This window comes from Gallus gallus, chromosome 15, assembly GCF_016699485.2.
Source record: "Gallus gallus isolate bGalGal1 chromosome 15, bGalGal1.mat.broiler.GRCg7b, whole genome shotgun sequence".
Lineage (NCBI taxonomy): Eukaryota > Metazoa > Chordata > Aves > Galliformes > Phasianidae > Gallus > Gallus gallus.
Window position 1 is genome coordinate 12586207 of NC_052546.1, and position 23429 is coordinate 12609635.

At 53.0% G+C, this 23429-nt stretch overlaps 3 protein-coding genes across 13 annotated transcripts in view; 1 reads left to right on the top strand and 2 right to left on the bottom strand.

Annotated features, from left to right (window-relative positions):
• Window positions 1-318: 318 nt before the first annotated feature.
• Window positions 319-3490, bottom strand: PLBD2 (phospholipase B domain containing 2). 2 transcript variants are annotated; one of them, XM_015294865.4, is made up of 12 exons: window positions 3270-3490; window positions 3090-3183; window positions 2863-3021; window positions 2649-2749; window positions 2326-2540; window positions 2163-2257; window positions 1940-2100; window positions 1768-1863; window positions 1458-1529; window positions 1212-1364; window positions 922-1084; window positions 319-850 (listed from the first exon to the last, which is right to left on the bottom strand). In XM_015294865.4, the coding sequence occupies exons 1-12, from the start codon at window positions 3464-3466 to the stop codon at window positions 683-685; spliced, it is 1674 nt and encodes a 557-aa protein (XP_015150351.1). In that variant the 5' UTR covers window positions 3467-3490; the 3' UTR covers window positions 319-682. The 2 variants fall into 2 exon arrangements, with proteins under 2 accessions (XP_015150351.1, XP_015150352.1); XM_015294866.4 differs by lacking the exon at window positions 1458-1529.
• SLC8B1 (solute carrier family 8 member B1) lies at window positions 3449-8855 on the top strand. Of its 3 annotated transcripts, XM_046901185.1 has the most exons (16): window positions 3449-3800; window positions 4692-4893; window positions 5083-5235; window positions 5324-5376; window positions 5462-5519; window positions 5627-5732; window positions 5804-5971; window positions 6043-6150; window positions 6219-6275; window positions 6364-6494; window positions 6565-6706; window positions 7041-7162; window positions 7261-7414; window positions 7503-7583; window positions 7865-7929; window positions 8012-8855. In XM_046901185.1, the coding sequence occupies exons 1-16, from the start codon at window positions 3547-3549 to the stop codon at window positions 8207-8209; spliced, it is 2052 nt and encodes a 683-aa protein (XP_046757141.1). In that variant the 5' UTR covers window positions 3449-3546; the 3' UTR covers window positions 8210-8855. The 3 variants fall into 3 exon arrangements, with proteins under 3 accessions (XP_046757141.1, NP_001383446.1, XP_046757142.1); NM_001396517.2 differs by lacking the exon at window positions 3449-3800 and having other exon boundaries at window positions 4331-4893; window positions 8012-8320; XM_046901186.1 differs by lacking the exons at window positions 3449-3800; window positions 4692-4893 and having other exon boundaries at window positions 4954-5376; window positions 5628-5732; window positions 7243-7414.
• An 809-nt stretch (window positions 8856-9664) lies between these two features.
• Window positions 9665-23429, bottom strand: part of CATSPER4 (cation channel sperm associated 4) — a 55285-nt gene continuing 41520 nt past the window's right edge. For 5 of the 8 annotated variants that reach the window (XM_025155738.3, XM_004934490.5, XM_046901423.1 and 2 more), the window contains 14 exons: window positions 23334-23378; window positions 22213-22269; window positions 22070-22123; window positions 21468-21540; window positions 21125-21232; window positions 19820-19891; window positions 18991-19080; window positions 18162-18277; window positions 17406-17452; window positions 16782-16850; window positions 16272-16356; window positions 14768-14904; window positions 13414-13494; window positions 9665-12246 (listed from right to left, as the gene is read on the bottom strand). In XM_025155738.3, coding sequence (XP_025011506.1) covers window positions 12124-12246; window positions 13414-13494; window positions 14768-14904; window positions 16272-16356; window positions 16782-16850; window positions 17406-17452; window positions 18162-18277; window positions 18991-19080; window positions 19820-19891; window positions 21125-21232; window positions 21468-21540; window positions 22070-22123; window positions 22213-22269; window positions 23334-23378 — 1157 coding nt within the window. In that variant the 3' untranslated portion in view covers window positions 9665-12123. The remainder of the gene's footprint in view (window positions 12247-13413; window positions 13495-14767; window positions 14905-16271; window positions 16357-16781; window positions 16851-17405; window positions 17453-18161; window positions 18278-18990; window positions 19081-19819; window positions 19892-21124; window positions 21233-21467; window positions 21541-22069; window positions 22124-22212; window positions 22270-23333; window positions 23379-23429) is intronic. The other 3 variants (XM_004934492.5, XR_001469170.4, XR_003077919.3) reach the window with 3 other exon arrangements.

The window sequence follows — 23429 nt, forward strand, 5'->3', positions numbered from 1 at the left end:
AAGGATGATCACCCTGTCCTGGGGCAGGTGGTGCCCCCCGCTCCCTCACTGGAACTTGCATGTTCCAGCTGGCCCACAGCTGGGGGCTGTGCATGCTGCTGCTGCCAGGAACCCAAAGGAGGCATTGCTGAGCAGTCTGATGCAGAGGTCAAGAACCCCGACCCGCTGCCTCCCAGCACTGCGCTGCAGGCACTGCTCTATGCTCCTGGGGCAGCACCCAGCAGAGGGGGAAGCACACCAGAACAATACCCCCACATGGGGGTACTGCAGCATACACCACAGAACGTTGGCAGAGCATGAAGTGCAGTCACCAGCACCTCCATTGCACACACAGCATTTTATTTGTTACATCAACCCTGGCCATTCACCCCTCCCTGCCATGCAGCTGTCCCAGTGCCAGCCCCTACCTCCTGGAACCCCTCTTCCAGGGACAGCCTCCCAGAATGAGGAGCCCTGTGGGAGGCCTTCCTTCTGTATTTGGTTTTGGGACCAGGGTCAGAGCCCACGGACTGACCCCAGGCACAGTGGCATCGATGGGGCACAGCCCATTACACAGCAGCAAATGGTGAGAGAAGCACGGGGAGAAAAATGTGGGGGGCAGTTCCCTGCAGCCCCCCATCCCGCAGGAAAAGGGAGCTGGCATAAAAAGCCCCCCATCCTGCAGAAAAAGGACCAAGCTGCCTCAGTCCCATCGGACCTTGACGGGAGGGAACCTCCAGAGGTCGGGGTGGCCCATGCGCAGCAGGTGGCTGCAGGGGGATGTGCTCCAGCGGAAGGGTGGCACGTCGTCCCACGTCGGCCCGCTGGCAGCCACTAGCCCGAAGGTGCGGGCCATGCCGAAGGATGTGACCTGGCAGGGGGGGATGTGGAGATGTGAGCGCCAGGAAGTGACAGCATGGCAGGGACCAGGGCTGTGCCCACCTTGGTGTCGGTGCCGCCATGGCAGCGCTGGCGCAGGGCAGCAAAGGGGTAGGTGCCGTTGGCTGGGTTGAGGTCAGAGCGGGCAGAGATGGCATTCTCAGCGTTGTGGGGTGGGTTGCAGCCCTGGCACTGTGACAGTGGGTCCTGCAGGTAGTTGTTGGACCTGCCGGGCAATGGGGAGAGACGGATGGCACAGGAAGGAATACGACAACTGCGGTGAAAATCTGACACAAGAGCTGGAAAACCCCTGGGGGTGAAAGCTGGGAGGAGACACCAGGGGCAGCACCCACCTCATCAGACGGACCATGGAGTCCACATCATGGACCTGCGTCTCATTCCTGCGGAAGATCTGGGCACGAGGGTTCTTGTCATAGGTGAACCAGTCACCATACTTCTGTACCAGCTCCAGGTTCCCGCTGGCATTGAAGATCTCCTCAAAGTACCTGGACGGGGGGGGGGCAGGGACAGTCAGTCTCGCCTGCCCTCAGCATAGGACGGTAGGGCTGGGCAGAAAAGTGAGGCCGGATGAAGCTTACGGCACGTTGTAGCTGGCCCAGTACCCCTGCTTGTACAGCAGCTCTGTCTTATCAGCCACCATCACCAAGCCCCTGTGGCGGGAGGATGGCAGCAGTCAGAGCAGAAGGCAAAGCACAGTAGGGATGAGGGAAAACCCACCTGGGGGTCCCGAGCAGGGTGCCGGGGGCCAACACCCACATGCAGGAGAGCTGTCAGCAGCAGCCACGCTGCTGTCACACCATGGCAGAAGGGCCACAACCAGCAAAGGAAGTCCACCTCGGCCCACTGGGCAACCTGCGGGCCGGGCACTGGGGGGCAAGAGGCACTCACGGGATCTGCTCCAGCACTGTCAGCAGGCCCTGCTGTGGGGCAGCCTGCCCCGGTGAGAATGCCTTGTAGTCCACCAGCATCCACTGGTTGTTGTACCTGCAGGAAGACACAATGTCCTTTGGTGGCCGCTCTGAGAAGGGGATGTTTCTCCCCCCACCCCAACTCCACTCACGTGCCACTGTTGAAGCGCTGGAAGATACTGGCCCACTCAGCACCGCTGCGGGCCAGCCGGTTGGCCACAATGTTCCGCAGCCACTCCAGGACGCTGCCCTGAGGCCGCAGGTACCGCCAGCGTGCCTCGTCACTGTTCCCAATGGTGGTCTCCAGCGCAACCTGTGGGGATGGGAGGGCTGAGCGGGGCCGGCAGGGGATGCGGGGGTGCAAGCGGCACTTACCAGCCCGCTGCTCAGGATGTAGAAGTCGTCTCCGGAGAAGATGGTGCCGGGGTAGGAGGAGAACACCTGGATGCTGCCCGGGACACGGGCAGTGCCTGGGGGAGCAGAGCGCTGGGTCAGGCAGCAGGTGGGGGCACAGAGCAGCTCCCAGCCCCGCACGCACTGCCAGGTTCGGTGCGGAAGGGCAGCGTGTACTTCTTGATGACGCGCAGCATGGACTGGTAGGGTGCCCAGGTGTCATGAGCCACCAGCAGGTCCCGGCGGCCCGGCAGCAGCTTGAGCAGCGCTGAGCAGGAACCGGAGCCCAGCAGGCGCCGTGGGGCTGAGCGGTTGAAGGCCGCCTCCAGGTCCTCCAGGTCCCCCCCCAGCTGCAGCAGGCTGCAGGTGGCAGGGCATCGGGCCGGGGCACCCCGCACCGAGCGCCGCTCCTAGCGCCGGTATAGGGGGGCTCAGTGCGCCCAGCCCGGGAGCGGACCCTTTCCTTACAGGAAGCCGAAAGGCGAGAGAGAGATGCGGCCGGCGGGGAGGGCCACGCGCCCGCGGTAGCTGTCCTCCAACCCCTGCAGCTGCAGCAGAGCCAGGCGCACCTGGGGAGGTGGCAGGGAGACGGGGGGGGAAGCCGGGGACCGACGCTACCCTAGGGCCGCGGTGCGGGGGCGGCTCCCGAGGGCTGCGGGGGTCCCGGCCCGGACGGCCTCACCTGGTGCCAGTAGGCGCGGTCGCGGCCGGAGGCCATCTGCTCCTCCATCCAGGCCAGGTTGGCCTCCAGGTAGCCCCGCAGCCGGCGGCAGTACTGCGTCTCGTAGCGGAAGGGCCCGCAGTAGCCCACGGCCGTGTTCATCCAGTGCATGTAGATGAGCTGCGGACACGGCGCTAGCACCCACCGCCGCCGGCACCGCCCCGCGCCCCGCGCCCCGCGCCCCGCACCTGCTCGGTGACGGCGGCCTCGGCCAGCCCCGCGGCGTACGCCTGCAGGCTGTCGTTGAAGGACGCGTTGGCGGACACCTCGAGGAACGCCCACCTGCAGCAAGGGGCGCGCTCAGAGCGGGCAGCGCCCGGGCGGCCGCGGACGGCCCCGCACATTCCCGTACGGCCCCGGGCCCTTACCCGACGGCCTGGATGTGGTCGGTGAGCTCGGCCCAAGCGACGGCGGCGGGCTGGCGGCCGGGCAGCACGCGGAGCCGGCCCGAGCCGGGCTCCAGCAGCACGGAGGCGCTGCGGGGCGGAGGGGTCGGGCCGGACGCGACCCCCAGTACCCACGCGGCCACGGCGGCGGCCGCCAACAGCGCCCGCAGCGCCGCCATCGCGGGAGGGGCGGGGCAGAGCCTGGGGCGGGGGCGTGGCGAAAGGGGGAGGGCAGTGTACGACGTGCGCCGCGTCACCCATGCGGCGGCCGCCCGGGTCTCTTACGGTCGCCCCTTGCCCTGTTGGTACCCGTTACCCCACGGACATCCCGGCCCCCCGACATCCCCCGCCCTACACGCTTCCTCCTCCCTGTCCATCCCAAACCCCTCCCCGCCCCAAGCGGGACAGACGCGACCGTCAGCGCCCCGACCCCGACCGCGCCGTGCCCGGCAGGGGGCAGCCCCACGGCCCCTCCTTGCCGTGGCCGCCCATCCCCGCCGTGGGTTCTGCGCAGTGCGTAACACGGACCGCGGGTGACGCGGGAACGCGGCGGCAGCCCCGGCCTTATGCAATCGCGGCTGTTTACCGCCCTCCCCGTTGCACCCAGCGGGCAAAGTCCCCGGGAGGCGCCAAGCGGGAACAGAGGGCTCGAAGTCCCCCTACCCGCGAGGAACACTCAGCTCCCCCGGCCCGGACCTGCGGCACCCGCCCGGTCGCACCCCGACCCCCCCGCGGGTGCCCACCCGAGACCTGGCACGCCCGTGTCGGCGGCGCTACGCCGCGAGGCCAACCTACGGCTCCGTGTCCACAGCCACGCCGAGCGCGGTGCCCTGACAGTCCCGGGGCGGCGGGGGCTCCGCCGGGTGGCCCCCCCCGGCCCCCTTCTTCCTGTGCCACAAAGAGGCGCTGTCGCTTTAAGAGCGGAGGGTGGCGGCCCCTTTAAGGCGGGGGGGCACTCAGCTGCCCGTGCACAGTGGCTGGGCTGCGTGACACGGTGGGGGCGGGGGCGAGTGCGGGCGGGTTCCCGGGTAGCCCCGGTCCCAGGGGGACTTCGTCCTCGTCGATCGTCGGGTCTCCGCCATCCCCTGGATTTCGGTCCCCCCGCGGTGTCTCCGTGCCGCGCTCAGCCCCGCTTTCCTCCTCCTGCGGGACCGGAGCGGAGCGGGGACGTGGCGGCTCGGTCCGGCGCCGGGGCGCGTTCCCGAGCTGCCGCCCCTGGCCTCTTTTAATTCCTATTTCTGCTTGTATTTTTAGTTCTATTTTTAACCCTAATCCTGTTTTATATTTCCATTTTTCTCTCCCGTTTTTATTCCTATTTCTATCCGTTTTCTCTTTCCATTCGTATTTCCACTCCCGCTCCTATCCCCGTCTCTCCCCCCGGCCATGGCTCCCGCCCCCCGCTAGCAATAGCCCCCCCCACCCCCGTGTCCGAGCTGTCCCCGAGCCGTGGGGTGCGATGGGGCCGCTGTGGGCGCTGCGCGTGGCCGGAGCGCTGAGTGTGGCCGGGGTGCTGGCGGGGCACGACGGGTCCCAGCGCGCGGGGCAGCCGGCAGCTCTGGATGCGGGGACCCGGGGTGACGGCGTGGGACACGACCGGGGCGTGGACGTGAGTGGCGACGCGAGGCGGCGGGGGTGACGGGTCCTGCCTGCCCTTGCGTCGGCCTCTGCCGCCGCCCCACGGATGTGTGACGGAGGGGGAAAACCGAGGCAGGGACGGAAGCGGCCGCGACCCCAGGGTGAGCGCCGCCCGCCCGCCCGCCGGGGACGCGTCTGGGACACGCAGCTCTTCCCGCAGTGCCGGGAGGTGCGGAAGCGCAACAGCTCCGAGCGGTGCCGCTTCGTGCGCGGCACCCCGGACTGCCGCCTGGACGGCGGCTTCCTCGACTACCTCGGCGGAGCGTTCTGCACCTTCCCCTCCTCGCTGCTCCCGCTGTCCGTCAGCCTCTACGTAAGCGCGGGGACGGGGGGGAGGTGGGCGGGCGACCCCGGCTGGGGAATGCTCGGCCACGGGCGACGCGGCACCTCTCCGCCCGCAGGCGCTTTGGCTCCTCTACCTCTTCGTCATCCTCGGCGTGACGGCGGAGAAGTTGTGAGTAGTCCCGGGGGCGCGCGGAGCGGGAACGGTCCCACGCTGCGGCCCCGTGCCCCTGTCACCCCTCTGTGTGCCCTTCCAGCTTCTGCCCCAACCTGTCGGCCATCTCCACCAACCTGAAGCTGTCCCACAACGTGGCAGTATCCTCGGCCTCACGTGGATGGGGGCGCGGGGCTGTGGGGCGATGGGGAGGGAAGGATCACAGGGACTCGGCGTGGTGGGGCACTCCTTGACTCCTGCCCTCCATGGTGTCACCTTCCTGGCCTTCGGCAATGGGGCGCCGGACATCTTCAGCGCTGTGGTGGCCTTCTCTGACCCACGCACGGCTGGGCTAGCAGTTGGGGCCATCTTCGGTGAGAGCTGTGCTGGCCGGGGGGGCTGGGGGCCACGGGACCCTGCTGACTGGGCTGCATTGAGTTGGCAGGCGCCGGGATCTTTGTGACCACGGTGGTGGCCGGCGGCATCGCCCTGGTGAAGCCCTTTGCAGCAGCCTCCAGGCCCTTCCTCCGGGACGTCATCTTCTACATGGTGGCCGTCTTTCTCACCTTCCTGGTCCTCTACTTTGGCTACATCACACTGGGGGAGGCTCTAGGTGAGCACCACGGTGGGGCAGGGGTAGGTGGGCAGCCCAGGGGCCCCATAACCTCTCTGGCCCCACGGCAGGGTACCTGGGGCTCTACGTCTTCTATGTCTTCACTGTGGTGCTGTGTACGTGGATTCACCGCTGGCAGCGTGGGGATGGGCCGCCCCCCCCCGGGCCATGGGAGCCAGGTAAGAAGCACTCTGCGGTGCTGGGGGGATCCCTCAGCACCTCCCACTTTCTCCTTGTTCCCCAACAGCCATACCGACAGACGCTGAGGAGCAGGAGTCCTCAGGCACCAACTGCGGGGACTATGGTAGGGTGGGCTGTGGGGCTGTCTCCAGCGGTGGATCGGATTGGGGGAGTCTTGAGGAACACAGCCCTGTGGAACACACCTCACACAGGTGAGGAGTACCGTCCCCTGCTGCCCTACCACGAGACCTCGCTGCACATCCTCAGCACTGCCCTCAGCCCCCTGGACAAGCACAAGTGGAGGAGGAAGCCCTGGTACTGGCGGCTCTTCAAGGTGCTCAAGGTGAGCAGGAGGGGATGGGAGAAGGGCACTGTGTTGGGGGATGCGGCACTCACAAGCCCCTTCCTCCCAGGTCCCTGTGGAGCTGGTACTGCTGCTCACTGTGCCTGTGGTTGACCCTGACAAGGATGACCTCAACTGGAAGAGACCCCTCAACTGCCTGCACATTGTCACCGGGCCCCTGCTCTGCATCTTCACCCTTAAGTCGGGGGCCTGTAAGAGCCTGTGGTACCCTCACAGCCCCTGAGGAGGAGCTAACACTGGGATGGCCCCGAAGCTCCACACTGGAGGCCTCGCTTGCAATGGGGTGGCCTCATCCTCTCCATCCCCCCCAGGGTCTCCTAGCAGGGTGGGGGCCTCCCGTTGTGCCACTGCAGCCATGGCCCAGCACTGAGCTCTTTGGGGCCCCTCTATCCAGGTCTCGGGGGAGAAACAGGGCCAGAGGGCACTGGCTTCAGGAGACAGGGCTCGGTGCTGTGCCCCCAGCCTGGTAGGATCCTGCCCAGCCTGTGGGGCCACATGGTTGCCCTCTCTCTCTCCCTGATGCAGATGGGCTGTACCAGATCCAGGGCGTCTTCCCGGTCTGGGCACTGGTTGCACTGGCTGGCTCCGTCCTGGCCATCATTGTCTTTGTGACCACACACAATGAAGAGCCACCCAAATACCACTGTGTAAGGTGCCCCTGGCCCTGAGCACCATGTGGGCAAGGACCGTGCCTCCATTGCCCCGAGAGGGTGCAGCCAGGGTCCAGCTTACCTGGTCCTGGCAGGTATTTGCCTTCCTTGGATTCCTGTCCAGCGCTATGTGGATCAATGCAGCAGCCACGGAGCTGGTGAACATCCTGCGGACCCTGGGCATCATCTTCGAGCTGAGCAACACTGTGCTGGGCCTGACCCTACTGGCCTGGGGCAACAGCATTGGAGGTAAGGGCCCTGTGCTATCTGCCTTTGGGGCATACCGTACCTCAGTGGGATGCAGGCACCCCCAGCATCTTCTGTTCTTGCCCTGCAGACACCTTCTCTGACCTCACCATGGCACGGCAGGGCTACCCCCGCATGGCCTTCTCCGCCTGCTTTGGAGGCATCATCTTCAGTATCCTTCAGGGAGCTGGGTGCTGGGTGGCAGGGTGGGGTGCTACTTGGGCCTGCTTCTAAGGGACCTGAGCTGCACAGGATCCATCCTAGAATCTGACACAGGGCAAGGGAAGAGGCTGTGCCTCCCCAGGGGGCCCCAGACTGTGCCAAAGTCCCCTGTTCTCAAGCACTCTGAACTTCGATGGCTTTACCCAGGCTGGGAGAGAGGGATGGTGCTGTCCCCACCCCCAGGGCTGGGGAGGGATGCTGCACTGTTTCTTCACCCTGAACTGGCCTCAGATATTCTGGTGGGTGTGGGGCTGGGCTGCCTGCTGCAGATGACCAACAGCCAGATGGTGGTGAAGGTAAGGCTGCTGGCTGCAGTGCAGTGGGGCTGGCACTGGCAGGATCCCCTTGTCACTCGGTGTACCTCTGTCTCTCCATCAGCTGGAGCCTGACAGCCTCCTCGTGTGGATCTTGGCTGGGGCCCTGGGACTGAGCCTGGTGTTCTCCTTTGTGGCGGTGCCAGCACAGTGCTTCCAGCTGGGCAAGGCATACGGCACCTGCCTCATCCTCTACTACTTGGTCTTTCTCTGCGTGGCCCTGCTCACCGAATTCCGGGTGATCCACCTGGCTGCCACCTGAGCACCGCAGGGCCATGTCCCTGCCCTGCCGCAGCCTGCGGGACCACACGTTTGCTCTCTGGAGAGAGAGCTGGTTATATTTTGGGAAAGAAAGAGGATTTGTTAAGCACTAGCCATCTCCTCGCTCTGCTCTGTTGAACTTCGTTTAACTTGGGGTGTCTCTGAACAAGGATGAGGGTAAAGGCTTGGCTGCTGCCCCAGGGCAGAGGACTGGAGCAGCTGCGGGGGAGCACACACTGGGATATCCCTTCACCTCCCCACCTGGGCTCCTCTGGGGCTGGCAGCCACGAACTATGGGGAAATTGGAAAGTAAAGGCTTGAGTGCAACTCTGGGAACCTCTGTCATTGCAAGGGGCTGTGAGCCTTCAGCAGGTGAATTGAAAGAGCAAGTGGAGGTATTACAGTGAGGGAAAGCACCAGAGCAGCTCTGCACGCAAAGCTGACAACAAGTCCTTGGAAACCTTTTTTTTTTTTTTTTTTTTTTAGCAATATTTTTCAACCTGAACTTAAGATACTCAGAGGGTGGACAGAGCTGTAGCAAAGGACTTGGTACTCAGAGGCTCCCACACGCCTGATAGGCTCTGGCCAAACTAGGTTTGGACACTGTAAGACTGGACAACTTGCAATTAAAAACTACACAGCCTCCACGGGTGGTGTTTGCTGCAAGGCAGTGTGTGCAGCCCTGGCAGGGCTGGGCTTCAGGGAGGACCTGGAGCTGCTTGGGGTGAAGCAGAGGCCCTGCAGCACAACCTGGGGCCACAGCTTCCTCTGAGGTCACTGCCTGCACGTTTCCCAACAGCAGTCACATGCAGCTGAAGTTGCTGGCACAGCAGCACTGTGCACGGGTCAGCACTGGCTGCAGCCGCTGTGGGATGCACTTCTGTGGGTAACCCCAGTGCTGCTCTTCGGGGACAGAGGGCAGTTGCACAAGCAGCCCTCTGTTGCTGTCAGCAGCACTCTGTTGCTGTCAGCTTGCAAGCTCTCCTAGCCTGCTGCTTTCTCCTTCTGGGCCCGGATCATTCCTCCTTTCTCTGGTTGGTTAAGTGCTTTCACAAGAATTCCGATGCTGTTTGCTGGCTGCTATTGACTCTGCCCTGGGTTTACCACAGCCAGCCCCAGCTTCCAACAATCACCAGGCAGAACAGACACCGAGGTGAAGGAGCAACAGCTTCTGCAGCCCCTCCTACCCCTTGGGGGGAGCTATAAAAACAAAATATAAGTTTGAAAGTATTACGGTAACAAAGAGGAAAACTGACGGGGCACAGAAAGAAGCTGGGCCGTGAGCTGGGAAGGGCCAGGAGCAAGAATTCATGCATGTGACAAGTGCTCCTGCAAGCAGTTGCCGCTGGAGAGAGAGGGCGGGCACAGATCCTCTCTAAAGGATGTGGCAATCTGTAAACTGAAACCAAGCCCTGCTTCTGAAAAAACGGGCAGGAGGAAAGCAAACTGCTGCCTCTACAAAGCTGAGGATGCTCTTTATTAGTGTGCTTGAAAAATCTAGAGAACATTTTACAGACACGTCCATAAAATTATCTTTATAAACAAAAGACCAGCATACAAAATCCTCCAGTGTTCCTCCCTCGTTCCCTACAAAATGATTGTTATTAGTCTGTGGGTAAGGTGGGGAGGAAGAGTAAGTAGTAGGAGAGGCCCCATATTCGAACTTCTTTTCCTTTCAAAGAAGTAAACTTCTGTGATCCTCCTTGCTTAAAAAATAATACAGCGTGTACGTGGGGGCAAACCCACATCTCAGTATGAAACCAGAAAAGCAGCACCCGAGCCCCACAGCCCAGTCCAGGGGCTTCAGTGCTGCTCCCCACGCCAGAGCCCTGCTCCCACGTGTGAGTAGGTCAGTGCCCCCGCAGCACAGCATGAAGCTGCAGCTCCAGAACAAGTCAGTGACAGCCCTGCCATGGTGACTCATAGCCACATTTTGTTTTCTTACCTTCACAAAGCTCATCCTGCCCATAACTTGGAAATATCTCCCCCAGCCCCAGGATTAACGTGTGTAAGTCTCCCAGTCTGCAGCCCCACGCAGAGCAACTGCAAGACAAATGCTGCACTGCTCATTAATCTGTGACCAAATTCATGCTTTGGAAAACAGCCCTTTAAGGTCCATCACTGTTCAGCTCAGAAGTACTTTCATACCACCTGCAGAACCCAGAAGGGAAACAAAGAGCTGCCCTGAGGCACCCAGGAAATGTGGATGTTCAGAGATGAGGAGCACACATCATGTTGCCTGCCTCTGAAAATCTCATCTTTTCCCAAAAAATGCTCTTTGTGTGCCCATGTAGGGTCAGTCCTGTCCCTCTGTCCTTGTGCCACGTGCTGGTACTACTTAGAAAAAAAACAGGTACGTGGGATGTGTGCCCATTCCCTACATCCCACTGCCTGATTTACGCAGAGGAAGGGGAAAGCCTCCCATCCCTGTCAGATCCACTGCAATCAGAACCTGAGAAAAGATCACGCTGCAAGAGGTATGGGGAACCTCCATGCTGACAGACACTGTTCACTCTCAGCACTTTCTGTGGTGACAGGATAAGGAAGGAACTCAGAGACAGGCCGTCACCACTTCGCAGTAATGAAACACAAGAGATGAAGCAACCTGCCACAATTCCAGAATTAACGTGTCAGAGCTGGCAAAGGAGGCCCTTTTCCCCTCCCTCATCCTCCCCCAGCTACCAGGTCTGGCAGCCTCCGTGCCAGACACTGAAAGGCAGACAGGTGAGAAGAATCATTGTCCTTCACAGTTCTGCATCTAGAATTCAAGGGAACAGTAAAGCTCTTCAGCAGAGGATCGTCCTAAGATCTGACCCTGTCAGCATTTACCAGCTTGAGGAACAGTTCTGCATGGGTGAGAATGAGGGAGGAGGAATGCTGCTGCGCTGACTCACCCTCCTGTTAAACAAAGCAATGACCTACCTGAGGGCCAACAAGCAATACTATTTGATGGACTCTCTATCCATAAGTTTGAGACCCAAGCAGAAATAAGCCACGGGTTTGGAGCTGCAAAGTCTTCTCCTTCCCAGTCATCTATTTGAATTAATGACTAGCCAAAGACTTGCCATTTACAAGCAGGTGGCTAAGTGACAGAGCTCACCCTGCAGTCACCCTTCCCTATGAAGATGAGAGCTGAGGGGTTTACAGAGGTGATTCTGATCCCAGGCAGTGCCGTGGGCATAACCGACCTGCAGAGATGCAGATACCGGACAGCTACAGCAAAGAGTTTGTCTCCCTAAATTCCTGTCCCCACTATGGTCATAATGCAACAAGATTTCTGCCCCTCAGTTCTGGCACCAGCTGCCAGAATGACTCAGGGACAGCTAAATTCAACAGTCAGAACTGCATCTACTACAGGGAGTGCATCTAGGTGTTCCAAAAAGGAGGGAAAAGGCAGACTGCTCTCCAGAAGTGCTGAAGTTCCATACCACCTCCTCTTGCTTTGCAAAAAGAGGGTAGAGAGGAAAAAAACAAAAACAAAACACCAAGCAAAAACCACCTCCCTCCCTGATCTTATTCCTAGGTAATAGTACCCTTTAAGTGAAGCAGACTTTCAAAAAGGGCCTTTTAATTGTAAGCATGTAGCCTTAGCACATTTCCTGCTGTTAATGGATTACACATCCCTTTCCCCAGGGTGTGTTACTGCTAAGACAAACAGCAGGCATGAGCTTGGGGTGCAGCTCAGAGGGAGAAAGTCTCCATTTCTGTCCATGAAGGTTGCTCTGTGCTGAGCACAGGCATTGTGCTCAGTCTGGTTGTAGCAGAGTCCACCTGGTTTTTTGCTGCTTAACGGAAGAGCTTTTATCCCTAACGCCAACCAGTACATGGAACAGATCTATATACATTATCCCAACATATATGCTGTGAAGTAATACTCTAGGTTATTGCATAGAAGGCAGCTTGCACTAGCCAGGCCTAGATGACAGTCTGGGAACGTTGTCGGAGACTCAGGGGCTTCAGAGAACTCTGGGAAGCAGATGCAGACTCTTGCAATGGTATCTGAGATTCTTCTTTCCTGGAATGTTCCTCATACCATTCCTGTGACAGAAGATCAGAACAGATCAGTCTCTGCCCCAAAGTTGCCACATAGCTACCAGCGGGACCGCAGCCTATGTGTGCTCAGACAGAGGGGCTTTTGCCAAGGCCCTGTTTATGGCCCAGTCTCCTCATCAACCACAGCTCGGCCATGAAGGGTGCACTCACATATCAGCATTCACAGCCTGGGCAAGAAGGCGCAGCCGTGGCTCAGCTACAGCTGGCTGAGCCGTCAGGCCTGACAAACCAGAGCAAGGAACATCATTCAGATGTCCCCCAGTGCCCAGGGACTGTCATATCGACATCACAGTGATGTCTGCAGCTTACAAAGTTGCACCCAGGGTATTACAAGACGTTACATCCCTGCATCACAGACCAAGAACAACAAGCAGGGAGCTTCACTGTGGATTACCATCCAACTCCACAACAATTGATGTGCTTATTTTTGTTAGCAGGACTGAAGACTCATCCACAAGCCAGCTGCCCAGGGGACAAAGGAAAGATTCAAATGGTTAGGAGATTAATGCCTTCATTGCTAATCATTATACTAGTCCATGACCCTTCAACAGTAACCAAATTCATGGCATAAGGCTCCTAACCTCAAAGAACACTGAACAGCAATTCCTTAAACAATCCAGAGAATCAGCTGATTTAAACGTTTCCCATCTTCGTTTGCCTGCTATTCTGAAGGAACAACTGGCACTTGCAGAGCACTTGGTTTCTGTTGCACAGACATACCCAAGCTCAAACGCAATCACATTCCAGTGCCTTAACAAATTAGCGCCATGCATCCAAGTCCCCAGAACACACGGTGCATGTGCTCTTAGCCCAGCAACCAATGCCTGCCTTCATGAGTGTGGGTAAGCCTGGCAAGCTGAGCGCATACATGCAGCCAGCACTATTACTGTCACTGCTGATGCATGTCATCAACACAGCTGGGCTCCTGAACCCACCGAGGAGGCTCTGACATGTTTAAGAAAGCCCCCAAACACCAGCACTGATGAATCTAAAGCACAATTCATCTACTGCCTGCTCCTTTCACAGAGCTGCCTGCGTCTCAGAGGGAGAACACCTCCTGCGTTTAAAAATGTCAGTTTGTTATTCTAGGCAACACAAAGTGTTCTGTTAATGACAGAGGCTTGCTGGTATTTCCAGCTCACACCCACGTACCTGGATCTCCTCCTCATACATCTTCATACTCAAGTCACTCTTGGTCCTTGATCTGCGTCCCAGAAACAGTGTTGACACTTGCTAAGGAGTTGGGGGGAAGGAGGAGATGAACACAAAGATGGCATTCATCAGTCACTGAGTAGCTCACAGAAGCAGTGCTGAAGCTTCAGGCACCCCTCAGGCAGACACCTGTCACCCACTGGAGAGCTTAGGCTGTTCCAGGCTCTTCTCATTGCCAGAAGACAGTGGTATTTTAGAGCGTGCACCACCTGACTAAATGCAGGCATCTGCTCCAGGCTGAGACGTATTTCACTGCAGGGATCCCTGAAGGCTACAGAGAGCTGCAGGAGGTCAGCTCAAATGGACACAGCTGTGTCAGGAGCACTCAGTTTTGTCGGAAGAGCATACACCATCTGGAACAAGGCTCAAACCCAACCTTCCAAAGGAAGATCTCAGCTTAGAACAATTTCAGGTCTCATTTGCTTAGCACATACCACTTCCCCACAGGCCTAGACTTTTTCGACCACATAAGCAGAGGGCTGAGTTGTGAATTACTCTCTGCCTATGAGTCATCTGAACAGCACTGAGAACCAAAGAAACTCCATACCATCATTTCGTACTCCACTGCAAGGCTGAAGACATCATCCTTTGGTTAACTGATTCGAAATCTAAGTAGCATCATTATCACTATTCTGTGTGAACAAGAACTCAGCTTTTAACTACCAAGCCAACTAAAGTAAATAAAGATCCACTAAGGGACTGTAGCACTGGCAGTCTGCAAAAAGGATGCACAAATATGATAACTGTTATTAAAACAATCATTTAAACTCCTCTCAGATGCAAAAGCCAGCAGTTCTCAGACACAAGAACAGTTAGCCAGATCAGCTCATTTTTCCAATTGTTCATCCTGCCCTGAAACGAAAAGGTAAGCAATAATGCAGAGAACAGAAACCTGGTGTTTGGAATCAATATTAATGCACTGTTGCATTATGCTTCAGGACTGTCCGGGCCTAACTGTACGATGGCACAGAAAGAAAGGCAGGAGAATAAGACAGTGGCTTTTGTGGAGAAAGATAAATATTCTCTTTCCAGCCAGTACTGGGCCAGGACAGCTCTATGTGAAGTCTGCAGGCTGTAATGAGTCTTCGTCAGGGCTATAGAGGACATTCAGCTGTTACTTTTCCAAAGCAGCACAACTTTGTGCCAGATCCACACAGTTCCTCTTTGCAGCTCAGCTCTAAACATGACAAAGATGCACACAGATTTCCTCTGGAAGATAGCAAAAAGGTACCTGCAGGCCTGGTGTGCCTTCATCCCTTCAAGCAAAAAACCTACATTATGGGTTTCTTCTTACCCCATGTTTATCCATCTGCAAAACAATCTTCTGCAGCTGAGAAATTTCAGTGGCAGCTGAACTCCGCTTGTACAGCTCCATTATCCCAATCACTTCCTCCTTGGAGATCTCCTTCTCCAGCACAATGCCGTTGTCTTCTGGACAGGCAAGAAAAAGAAACAGGAAGAGAAGTCAGCAAGATGAATATTGCTTCAATAACCCTGGAAGGCAAAGCAAGCAGGCCCAAGCTGGATGTCAGGCAGTCTACATCTATTTTTTTGACTGGAACACATATGTCCTTGTTCTCCAACAAGAGAGGGATGAAGAAAATTAGTGTGTAGGGTCAGCAAGCACGTCTCAGCTTTTAAGATACCAAAGAGCCTTATGTGTTAAAGCCTTGTAGATTTTTGCTACCTTCAAGCTAACTAGCAAAACAAACAATCAAACACTAATTGCTGCCTTTTGACCTTCAGCTGCCCAACACAGCTTGAGAAGTAAATGTTAACTAATGCCTTTCACTGCACCCTTCAAACTGGGTACCCGAAGGATCAAGATGAGGAATGGTTCTGTAACTAATAATGCCTGGCTCCTACTGACATGATGTCACACATCTGGATCTTCTAGTACCTAAGAAAGATCAGATGAGCTGATCACAGCTATTCATGTGACTGGAGCCTTCACTGCATCTTTCTGCAAGGAAGATTCTCTGGCATTAAATGTATCAAAGTGCAGTAGCTATACCTTCTCTCTGCAGAAAATTGTAAAGAATTAAGATTAGTTTACATAAAGTTTGAATAGAAAAGTCTGGGTGTAAATCACCTAGGAATAGCAGGGAAGGCCTTCAAGAAATTAATATGTTGATGGTACCTAAATTAGCAGGCCTTGAAGCTACAGATGCACAGCTCAGGAGACGAAGGACAGTGAGGAAGTGATGACTCACAGAGGTGTGACAGGATGGAGAGACCAGTCACAGTCCATTCTTAAAAGGTACAAAAAGGTACATTCAAACCCAGCATATGGTCACCAGTCTAAGTACAACTGGAGACAGAGAGGACTAGATAGGCAGTGTTCCTTGCTCTGCATGCAGGGCAGGGAGAAATGATGGGCAGAACAGAAAGGTCAGATAGAAATATCATACAAAAAGATAAGAATGAGCTTAGGAATTCAGGCTTTAAAAATAATAATAATAATAAAAAAATCTGGTCTTTGCTAGTCAATTGATTCTCTCCTCCAAACAAAATCGTAGAATCATAGAATGGTTTGGGTTGGAAGGGACCTCAAGGATCATGAAGCTCCAACCCCCCTGCCACATGCAGGGGTGCCAACCTCCACATTTAATACTAGACCAGGCTGTCCAGAGCCCCATCCAACCTGGACTTGAACACCTCCAGTGACAGAGGTTGCATCCACAACCTCTCTGGGCAGCCTGTTCCAGCACCTCACCACTCTCTTGGTAAAGAACTTAAGACATAAGACACCAGAGAGAAGATGCAATGTTGTGGGTCAGCCAGTCCTCAGTTCTAACCTTCTGAATCTTGGTTCTTCCGAGTGTAGTTCATGCGGAAGACAAAAGCCTCCAGAATAAATGCCACAATGATTGTCATCACCACCTGGGAGAGGACATGAACAGAAGAGATCAGGAGGCTGCTGCTGGGGGATTCTTGCAGTCCAATTCAACAACAGAAAGCTGAGCATTTTGGTCTGTGCTTCAGCTCCTGGTGCTCCAAGATGCACATATCCCAATTCACACATCTGCCTGAAAGTCAACTGATGACAGTCAACCACAAAGGGGCCAGAAAAAGGCTGTGCTGCCCTAGTCTTTACCCCAGGCCCAGATTTGTGCAGCACCAACTTTGTCAAAGCTCATAAATGTAACTTCCTGCAAGTGATGTGGGCTCGCGCCTTTCTCTGGAAGACATTATGCAGAACAAAGCTGTGCTCATTTAGGCCTGGAAGCTCCCTCTGTAACACTGTAAAAGCTGTTTCCCCTCACTATCTCCCCAGTTTGATACAGGAAGCATCTTCAGAAACTTACCATGGTCACAATATAGAAGATCATGAAATAGAGGCGGCTCCAGTGAGTGGTTTCAGATGTCACCCCTTCCTAGAGAAGACAAGAAAAAAGCCACCAGTACACATAAGAAGAGCTTGTTGTTAACTGCTTGCTAACAGAAGTAAGGCAGCATAAAGATTGTCTATCTATCTCATGCTCATGGCTTCATAGCTAACCCCAGAAACTGCCTGCACAGTGCTCAGTGCCCCAACTGGGTCTTGCAGGTAATGTCTCTAAAGGCAAAATGAGATGATCCTATATGCAAACACACTGAACACTTAAGGCCTGTGGTTGTACGAACCATTGCTACTATGAGGACACAGCTTGGACAGCAGGGTGATAAACTGGAATTTCACTTGTCCAGACTGCAAAATTCAGCCTGAGGGTCAAGTTCAACAAGAAAACATGTCAGGTGGCATATCACAGAGGTCAAATATCACCCAGGGATTAAAAGGAACAATCACATGACCACAGCAAGTGACCGTGTTGGGGCTCATCCTGCCCATCTCCAAATGCAAGGGGAAGAAAGCAGTGGTAGCATGAAAGATCAAGCTGAACTGGCAAGAGACTGTGCTGTCTGTAGCTGAGGTTTACAGGTTTACTTACCATGATTATGTACCAGTCATTGACGACTGTCAACTCAAACAGTGTAACTGCATACAAGTAAGAGAAAAATAAAGATAATTGCTTTATCCAACCTGAACTGCTTTAGAATTTCTAAATAAGGTACTTGGCAGGGAAGACTGAAGCAAGATACCAAGTTTCAACACAGCCAGCAATTCCAGATACAGAATGCAGGCCCTCATCACTGCAATTTGTCATCCTCCCACTGATGACAAAAGGGAGTAGACACATGGAAACAAGAACATGGCATAATCTGTATTTCTTCAGAGTCAGAAACAGACATGACCCTTTCCCAACAGAGTATGGAGAGCTCTGAAATTCCCAGGAGATAAATAACTCTGCTCACGCATTAATAAAAATTGTTAAGAATAATCACCATATTCAAATTATTCTTTATCAGTTGGTTTACATAAATATATCAGCATTACTGTTAGCCCTGCAGAAGGGCAGTAAGCTGAAGCCCTCCTTAAACATTTCTGGAAATCTGGTCTGCTTACCAGTCAGAACAGATATGCTTGCTTCACACTGGCTTTTAAGACATGTGTCTTGACTTTGTTGCAAAGCAAGCAGGCTATTACTCAGCTGACATTGTCCAGAAGAGAAGGATGTTGTCCGAGGTGTGCTAGGACAACTCGTAATGTCCCAGGTATATATGAGCATTGCAGTGCTGATATCCAGCTCTGCAGGAACACAGACACACTAGGGAACAATCTTTGCTAGGGAAAAAACTGTCCTTACCAAAGCTGTTCAAAATGTTGTCAAAGTTGTTGAGATAGTAATAACCTTCTTCCACAACTGTCTTGTTGCCAACCGTGTGATTCACCCAGCGGTACGAATCTGCGACTGTGCTTGTGCTGGTTGAAGAACCACAACAAAGAATGAGAAGAGAGCTGCAATATCTCAGGGTTATAAACACAGAAATGTTTAGAAGGTGGTGAGCTGGGTGACAGTTTCTACCTCTTGGCTAACATTTATTTCTCTAAGAAAAAGCCCTCAGACCTTGCACAAGCCCAGAGAGTCTTTCTAATCATTCAGCAAACATGAGACCAGAGAACTTGAATGTTTTTGTCTCCTTGGCTCACGTCCTTAAAGATTAGCATTTCCACATGGTCTGCCATCACTTACGATACAAAGGGCACAGGACAGCTTAGCTTCTAAGATGAGGTGAATTCAAGGTGAATTTATTTTGTAGAAAGTTAGGTCTAAATATGTAACATATGGCAGAGAAGCTCTAGTATAACAGAAGTGAAAATCTCAACTTTGCTCTAGAGCAGAAATTAAAAGCATTCCTAGCTACAATCCCAGAAAGAAGTTCTTCCAGTACATCTACAGGAGGAGCAATACAGATCTCATTAAAATCAGTCAAACCTTTCCTTTCCAAAAGCAGTGTAGAAGTCTTTTCATCCAATCTTACCAAGAGAAGTGAAGCACATCACATAGATTTTCCCAGTACATTGTCTTAGCTACAAAGCCCCACTCAGACACATTTCCCCCCAGGAAGATAGGGCTGCCAGAGGCACTACTACTAGCTTAGCACTGCAGACAGGGATGGATTTGCAGCACTCACTTGCAGCAGTTCGGGTAGACCACACCAGCGAAGAATTCCATGCCAACAATGGCAAAGCAATAGTAGAAGATCAGCAGGGTTAAACCTAGGCTGGAGGCAAAAACCACAAACGCTTTAACACTGAAAAGTTACTAAGGCAGGGAAAATACAAAGTCACAGGCTGGTTGCTGTGGAAGGAATTTCCAAGGGATAGGAAGCAGAACTGAAAAACCACACACCACCCTCCTTGCCAGCATCTCTCTGCTGTTCTTTGTGTGTTCATTCAAAAGGTCTTTGGACAAGGAGCTTTCCACTCACTCAAGACAGAAATGTTCTAAGAAATTATGGAACAGCCTGGATTTCCTCACAGTCTGTATTTTTTCTGCTAGAAAAACTGTGGAGAGAAGTTTGTTTAATTAGAAAACCAACACACTGGTTCTGCCCTCTCCACATCCTTAGATGCTGGGACAGTGCCAAGAACAATGCTCTCTACCTAAAACGCTCTGCCCAGATCTGCTCCAAGAAAATAACATCCAACGATGCTCCACTCAAACACCAAGCTCCTTCTGCCCCACCATTTCACAATAATGCTCTGAAGTGTCTGTATGAAGGACAAGGAAACACCTGAGATTGAGTGCATTCGTGCCGATACTCCTCACAAATGGGCCTCTCTCTCACCAAAAGTCAGGGGGTAGGAAAGTTAAACATCAACTCTTACTTATCCTTATAGAAGCAGAAGGTGTCCCAGAAGAGCTTTCCATCACAAGTTGCTCCAAAAAAAAAAAAGGACTACAGCCCCAGACACTAAACTTCACCCCCTCTTCTACATTCAAAGAGAGTGAATCAGTACCTGGCCATCCTAGGAAACAGCTCAAACATAGTGTCCAGGACATTCCTGTAGCGTTTCTTCAATTTAAAGAGTCTGAAAGGAGAAGCCAGAAGTTACCTATGCACTGCAACTTCTCCAGAGCCGTTGGGAATATTAAAAAGAATATCACAGCTCTCTGAACCTCCTAGATTAACAAACAGGTAAGGTTTTCTGACACCAAATTCGCAGAATCTCTACTTGTTCTAGTGATCTCTGTTTACTAAACAACATTCTGCTGTTTCATCTGAATGCCTATGACACATCCAGGTAGGTGCCTATGGGATTAACGACTCTCAAGGAAAGGCCCACATCTTCTTATGCAGCACAATCCAAAGATTTTTAAATTATTGTTATTATGTAGGCAAAAAAGTTACAGGAGCCTCAACTAGTCCTGTGTACAGAGTCAGGACTCAATACTCCTTTCCCCAGACAGAAACTTTCTTGAGTTTACTCTGTGACCGTGTAAAAACAGACGAAAGGAAACCACACTGTGCCTGCTAATTTCAAATCTGGCAACGCAATCAGCCTTTATGGAGAAGCAAAGCTGCCAAACACAGGCTTTGGCAGGGCGGCAGCAGAGAAAACATTCCATCCCCCTACTTGAGCATCAAAGTGTTCTTTAAATCCTCATTGAAAAGCTAAACTGCATTAGCTTGCTTTTAACAGAGCAATACTTTGCTTCTCAAATGCCTTCCTCCTACAACTCTCCGATTCTTCGAGTGGCCTGCAATGGTGAACAGACCTTAAAATGAGAGGGTTAATCAGATCCATCTTACTGAGCAGCAGAGGTTACAAGCCTCAGCCTCGCTCAAAGTGAGATGCAACCAGAGCAGGGTTGTACTTCACCCCAGAAAGCAGTATCCTTTGAAAACTGTAATTTCAGGTAATTCAATGGAAATTATTAAATTGGCTCAGACTGTCTCAACCTGACAGAGGAGCTTTTCTCTGAACAGCATCAGATTTAGAGGAGGTATAAGAACCCCACGAAGGCAGACATAGGATAATCTGCCCCCGGTAAATCCCTTGATCTCTATTAGAGATCAGCTTAAGCTCCAAAGCACGGGATTTCATATCCCATCCAAAGTTTTTGTTATCATTCATTTTGATAACGCTGGCTAATCTCATTACACTACATGATTCGTGTTTGCCATGGTCACATACCCACAGAGCAATCCTTGCCCTCTCCTGGTTAGTAGCTCAGTCCCCAGCTGAAATGATGGAAAACATACATTGCTGTTTTCTTCCCCACCTGTTCTTTGTGCTCCCCACACCACCTCCCTGTCTCACCTCAGCAGCTGAAGAGGTCGCAAGACAACAATGAAGTAGAATGGCTCCATGTTGAACGCCAGTGCCATAAGCCCCAGGAACGCAAACAGGGTGACTGAGAAGTCAAAGCTTGAAACAAAAAAACAAACAAACAACAACAAAAAAAAGAAAAGAAAAGAAAAGAAAAGAAGTAAAAGCAATGATATGTCCCTAGTATTTTGACAGAGAGGAGGCACTTGGTGCTGCTTCACCCTAACAGGATGCACAAGGCCAAGTGCAAAATCCTATGCTTGCTTCCTGTTAGAAGTCAGTCTTTCCAATGCAGCAATTTTTATCACCTCTCAAAACATTACTGTGCACTCACAGATTCCAGCCTGAGGACAGGTACTCAACAGGCCCCAGTCCAGTAGTTTTCAGAAGCAGCTCCACGCCATAAACTGTAAAATAATTTGAGAGCCATGAACAGAAATAAGCAGCATTACATGGAGGGCTTATACAAAGGCTTGCACTTTGCACTGGTGAGCAGTCTTTTGAGCAGAGGAATGCTGAACACTGGTTTCACAGACACCCAACAGCCATCCTTACACTTGGTGAGATGAGAAGGACAACAGTTTCCCTCCAAAACAACACATTTCTCTTCAGAGTGGCCAACAGAACAGTAAATTTGGCTAACATGCTATAAATGCTGAGGCACAAGATCCCATACATAAGGCCAGAATGTTGTGCCAGAATTCAGTCCTGCGTGTGCACTTGCTTTTATTCCATGAGAAAATATCCAGCATATGGCTGCTATGGGTAGCCTAGGCTTGGCCTGCAGAGGGAGATCTCAGAGAGGAACCATCTACTTTCCCCCTGTCCTTGCAGCATCCTGTGAGTGTGTTCTCTGGGAACAGAGCTGTCTATTCCCTCACCCCATCCTCAACTCATTATGAAATGACACAGTCATGTTGGGTAGCATCAGCTTACTTGTGAGGAAGACTATGTAGCTCCACGGGACATTTCTGGAGAAGAAATTCCCTCCTGCAAGACACAAGAAGAACTTCTTCTAGCCCTTCCTTTATTCAATCACCCGGCATCATAGCCTAGAAACGAGCTGCAAAGTTTCCTACCTTGCAGCATGAAGGTTTCAACAAGAATCCAAATTCCATTCACAGCCACCACAGTATCTAAAAAACAAAGTAAAAGTCCATTACAAAAACACTCCTGGATCAGAGGATAACTACTTCCCAGGCTAACAAAAAGATTACAGTATAGCCCTATACTGTATGTAGAAGGGTCAGTATTTTCAATTCAACTAACTGAATTTGTTGCTTGGAAGAGTCACAAAACTCCTACTCAGACTTTTGTCTCCAGAAGGAAAGAAACCAAACCAAAACAATGATCTGAATCATGCTTAGTCATTTTTTCCCCAAGATTATCTTATACACAGGTAATAACATGGCAGAACATGTCAGCTTCATCATAGTTCTGCAAGAAGATCTTGAGAACCACTATGTCCCCAGCAGCACAGGACAAAGGAAGTGCTCCAAGCAGTGCTAAGCCCCAGTCATCTTGGCTCTATCACTGTTTCCCACCAACCCAAACCCTGAAGGTGCAGGATTTTACCTTTTCACTCAGATCTCCACACACCCCTGCCTTCCCTTTTGTTTAGCATTTTAATTTACTAAAATCTCTCCCCTCTGATGCTCAAAAACAGCCAACAAATTACTGACTAGGAAGAGACTGTTTAGGACACAAGAAGCAGCACCGTGAGTAAGCACTCCTTCTCCTCAAGAGCAGCATAGAATCATTCTCCCTGGCAGTCCAGTTGCCAAACAATCTCTCCAGCAGCAATGATGCATGCACCTTCTGAAGGGCAAACAGGACAACTGGCAAGGCAGTTCCTTATCCAGCAACCTTCAGTTGCAAGACAAAAACCTCAAGGCTTATGAAAGCTAACCACCAACGTATCTAAATGCAACAAGCCAATTCCTACACAGTAAGATCCACAAATGTAACGCGAAATAGTGAAACCTGAGCATCTCCAGAAGATTCAACACCATGAGAGCTGCAAATTCAAGCTGCACTAGTGGTCGGTACAAGCACACATTCCCTCCCTCTCCATAATTCATACAGGAACCATAGCTCAGCCCAAAGACCAGCCCCCACATGCTGCATCCTTGGGGGACCTAGCACAGACAGCACCCCTGACCCATGCACCACAGAGAAACAGCTTGTTGCTCCTACTCACACATGGTGTATTGGAATACATGGGAATTCACAAGGATGTTGATGCCTGCAGGAAGGAAAGTATGACAAAATAAATGTTTAAGCAGTCTTTTATACC

Bases quoted from the DNA above. Each gene is read 5' to 3' on its own strand.
- PLBD2 (XM_015294865.4), bottom strand. From the start codon at position 3,466: ATGGCGGCGCTGCGGGCGCTGTTGGCGGCCGCCGCCGTGGCCGCGTGG. The intron at 2,541-2,648 runs GTAAGGAAAGGG...TGCCACCTGCAG, and splicing joins CTCTCGCCTTTCGGCTTCCT to CCTGCTGCAGCTGGGGGGGG. The intron at 2,101-2,162 runs GTAAGTGCCGCT...CCATCCCCACAG, and splicing joins ACATCCTGAGCAGCGGGCTG to GTTGCGCTGGAGACCACCAT.
- SLC8B1 (XM_046901185.1), top strand. From the start codon at position 3,547: ATGCGGCGGCCGCCCGGGTCTCTTACGGTCGCCCCTTGCCCTGTTGGT. The intron at 7,163-7,260 runs GTAAGGTGCCCC...TGGTCCTGGCAG, and splicing joins AGCCACCCAAATACCACTGT to GTATTTGCCTTCCTTGGATT. The intron at 7,930-8,011 runs GTAAGGCTGCTG...TCTCTCCATCAG, and splicing joins ACAGCCAGATGGTGGTGAAG to CTGGAGCCTGACAGCCTCCT.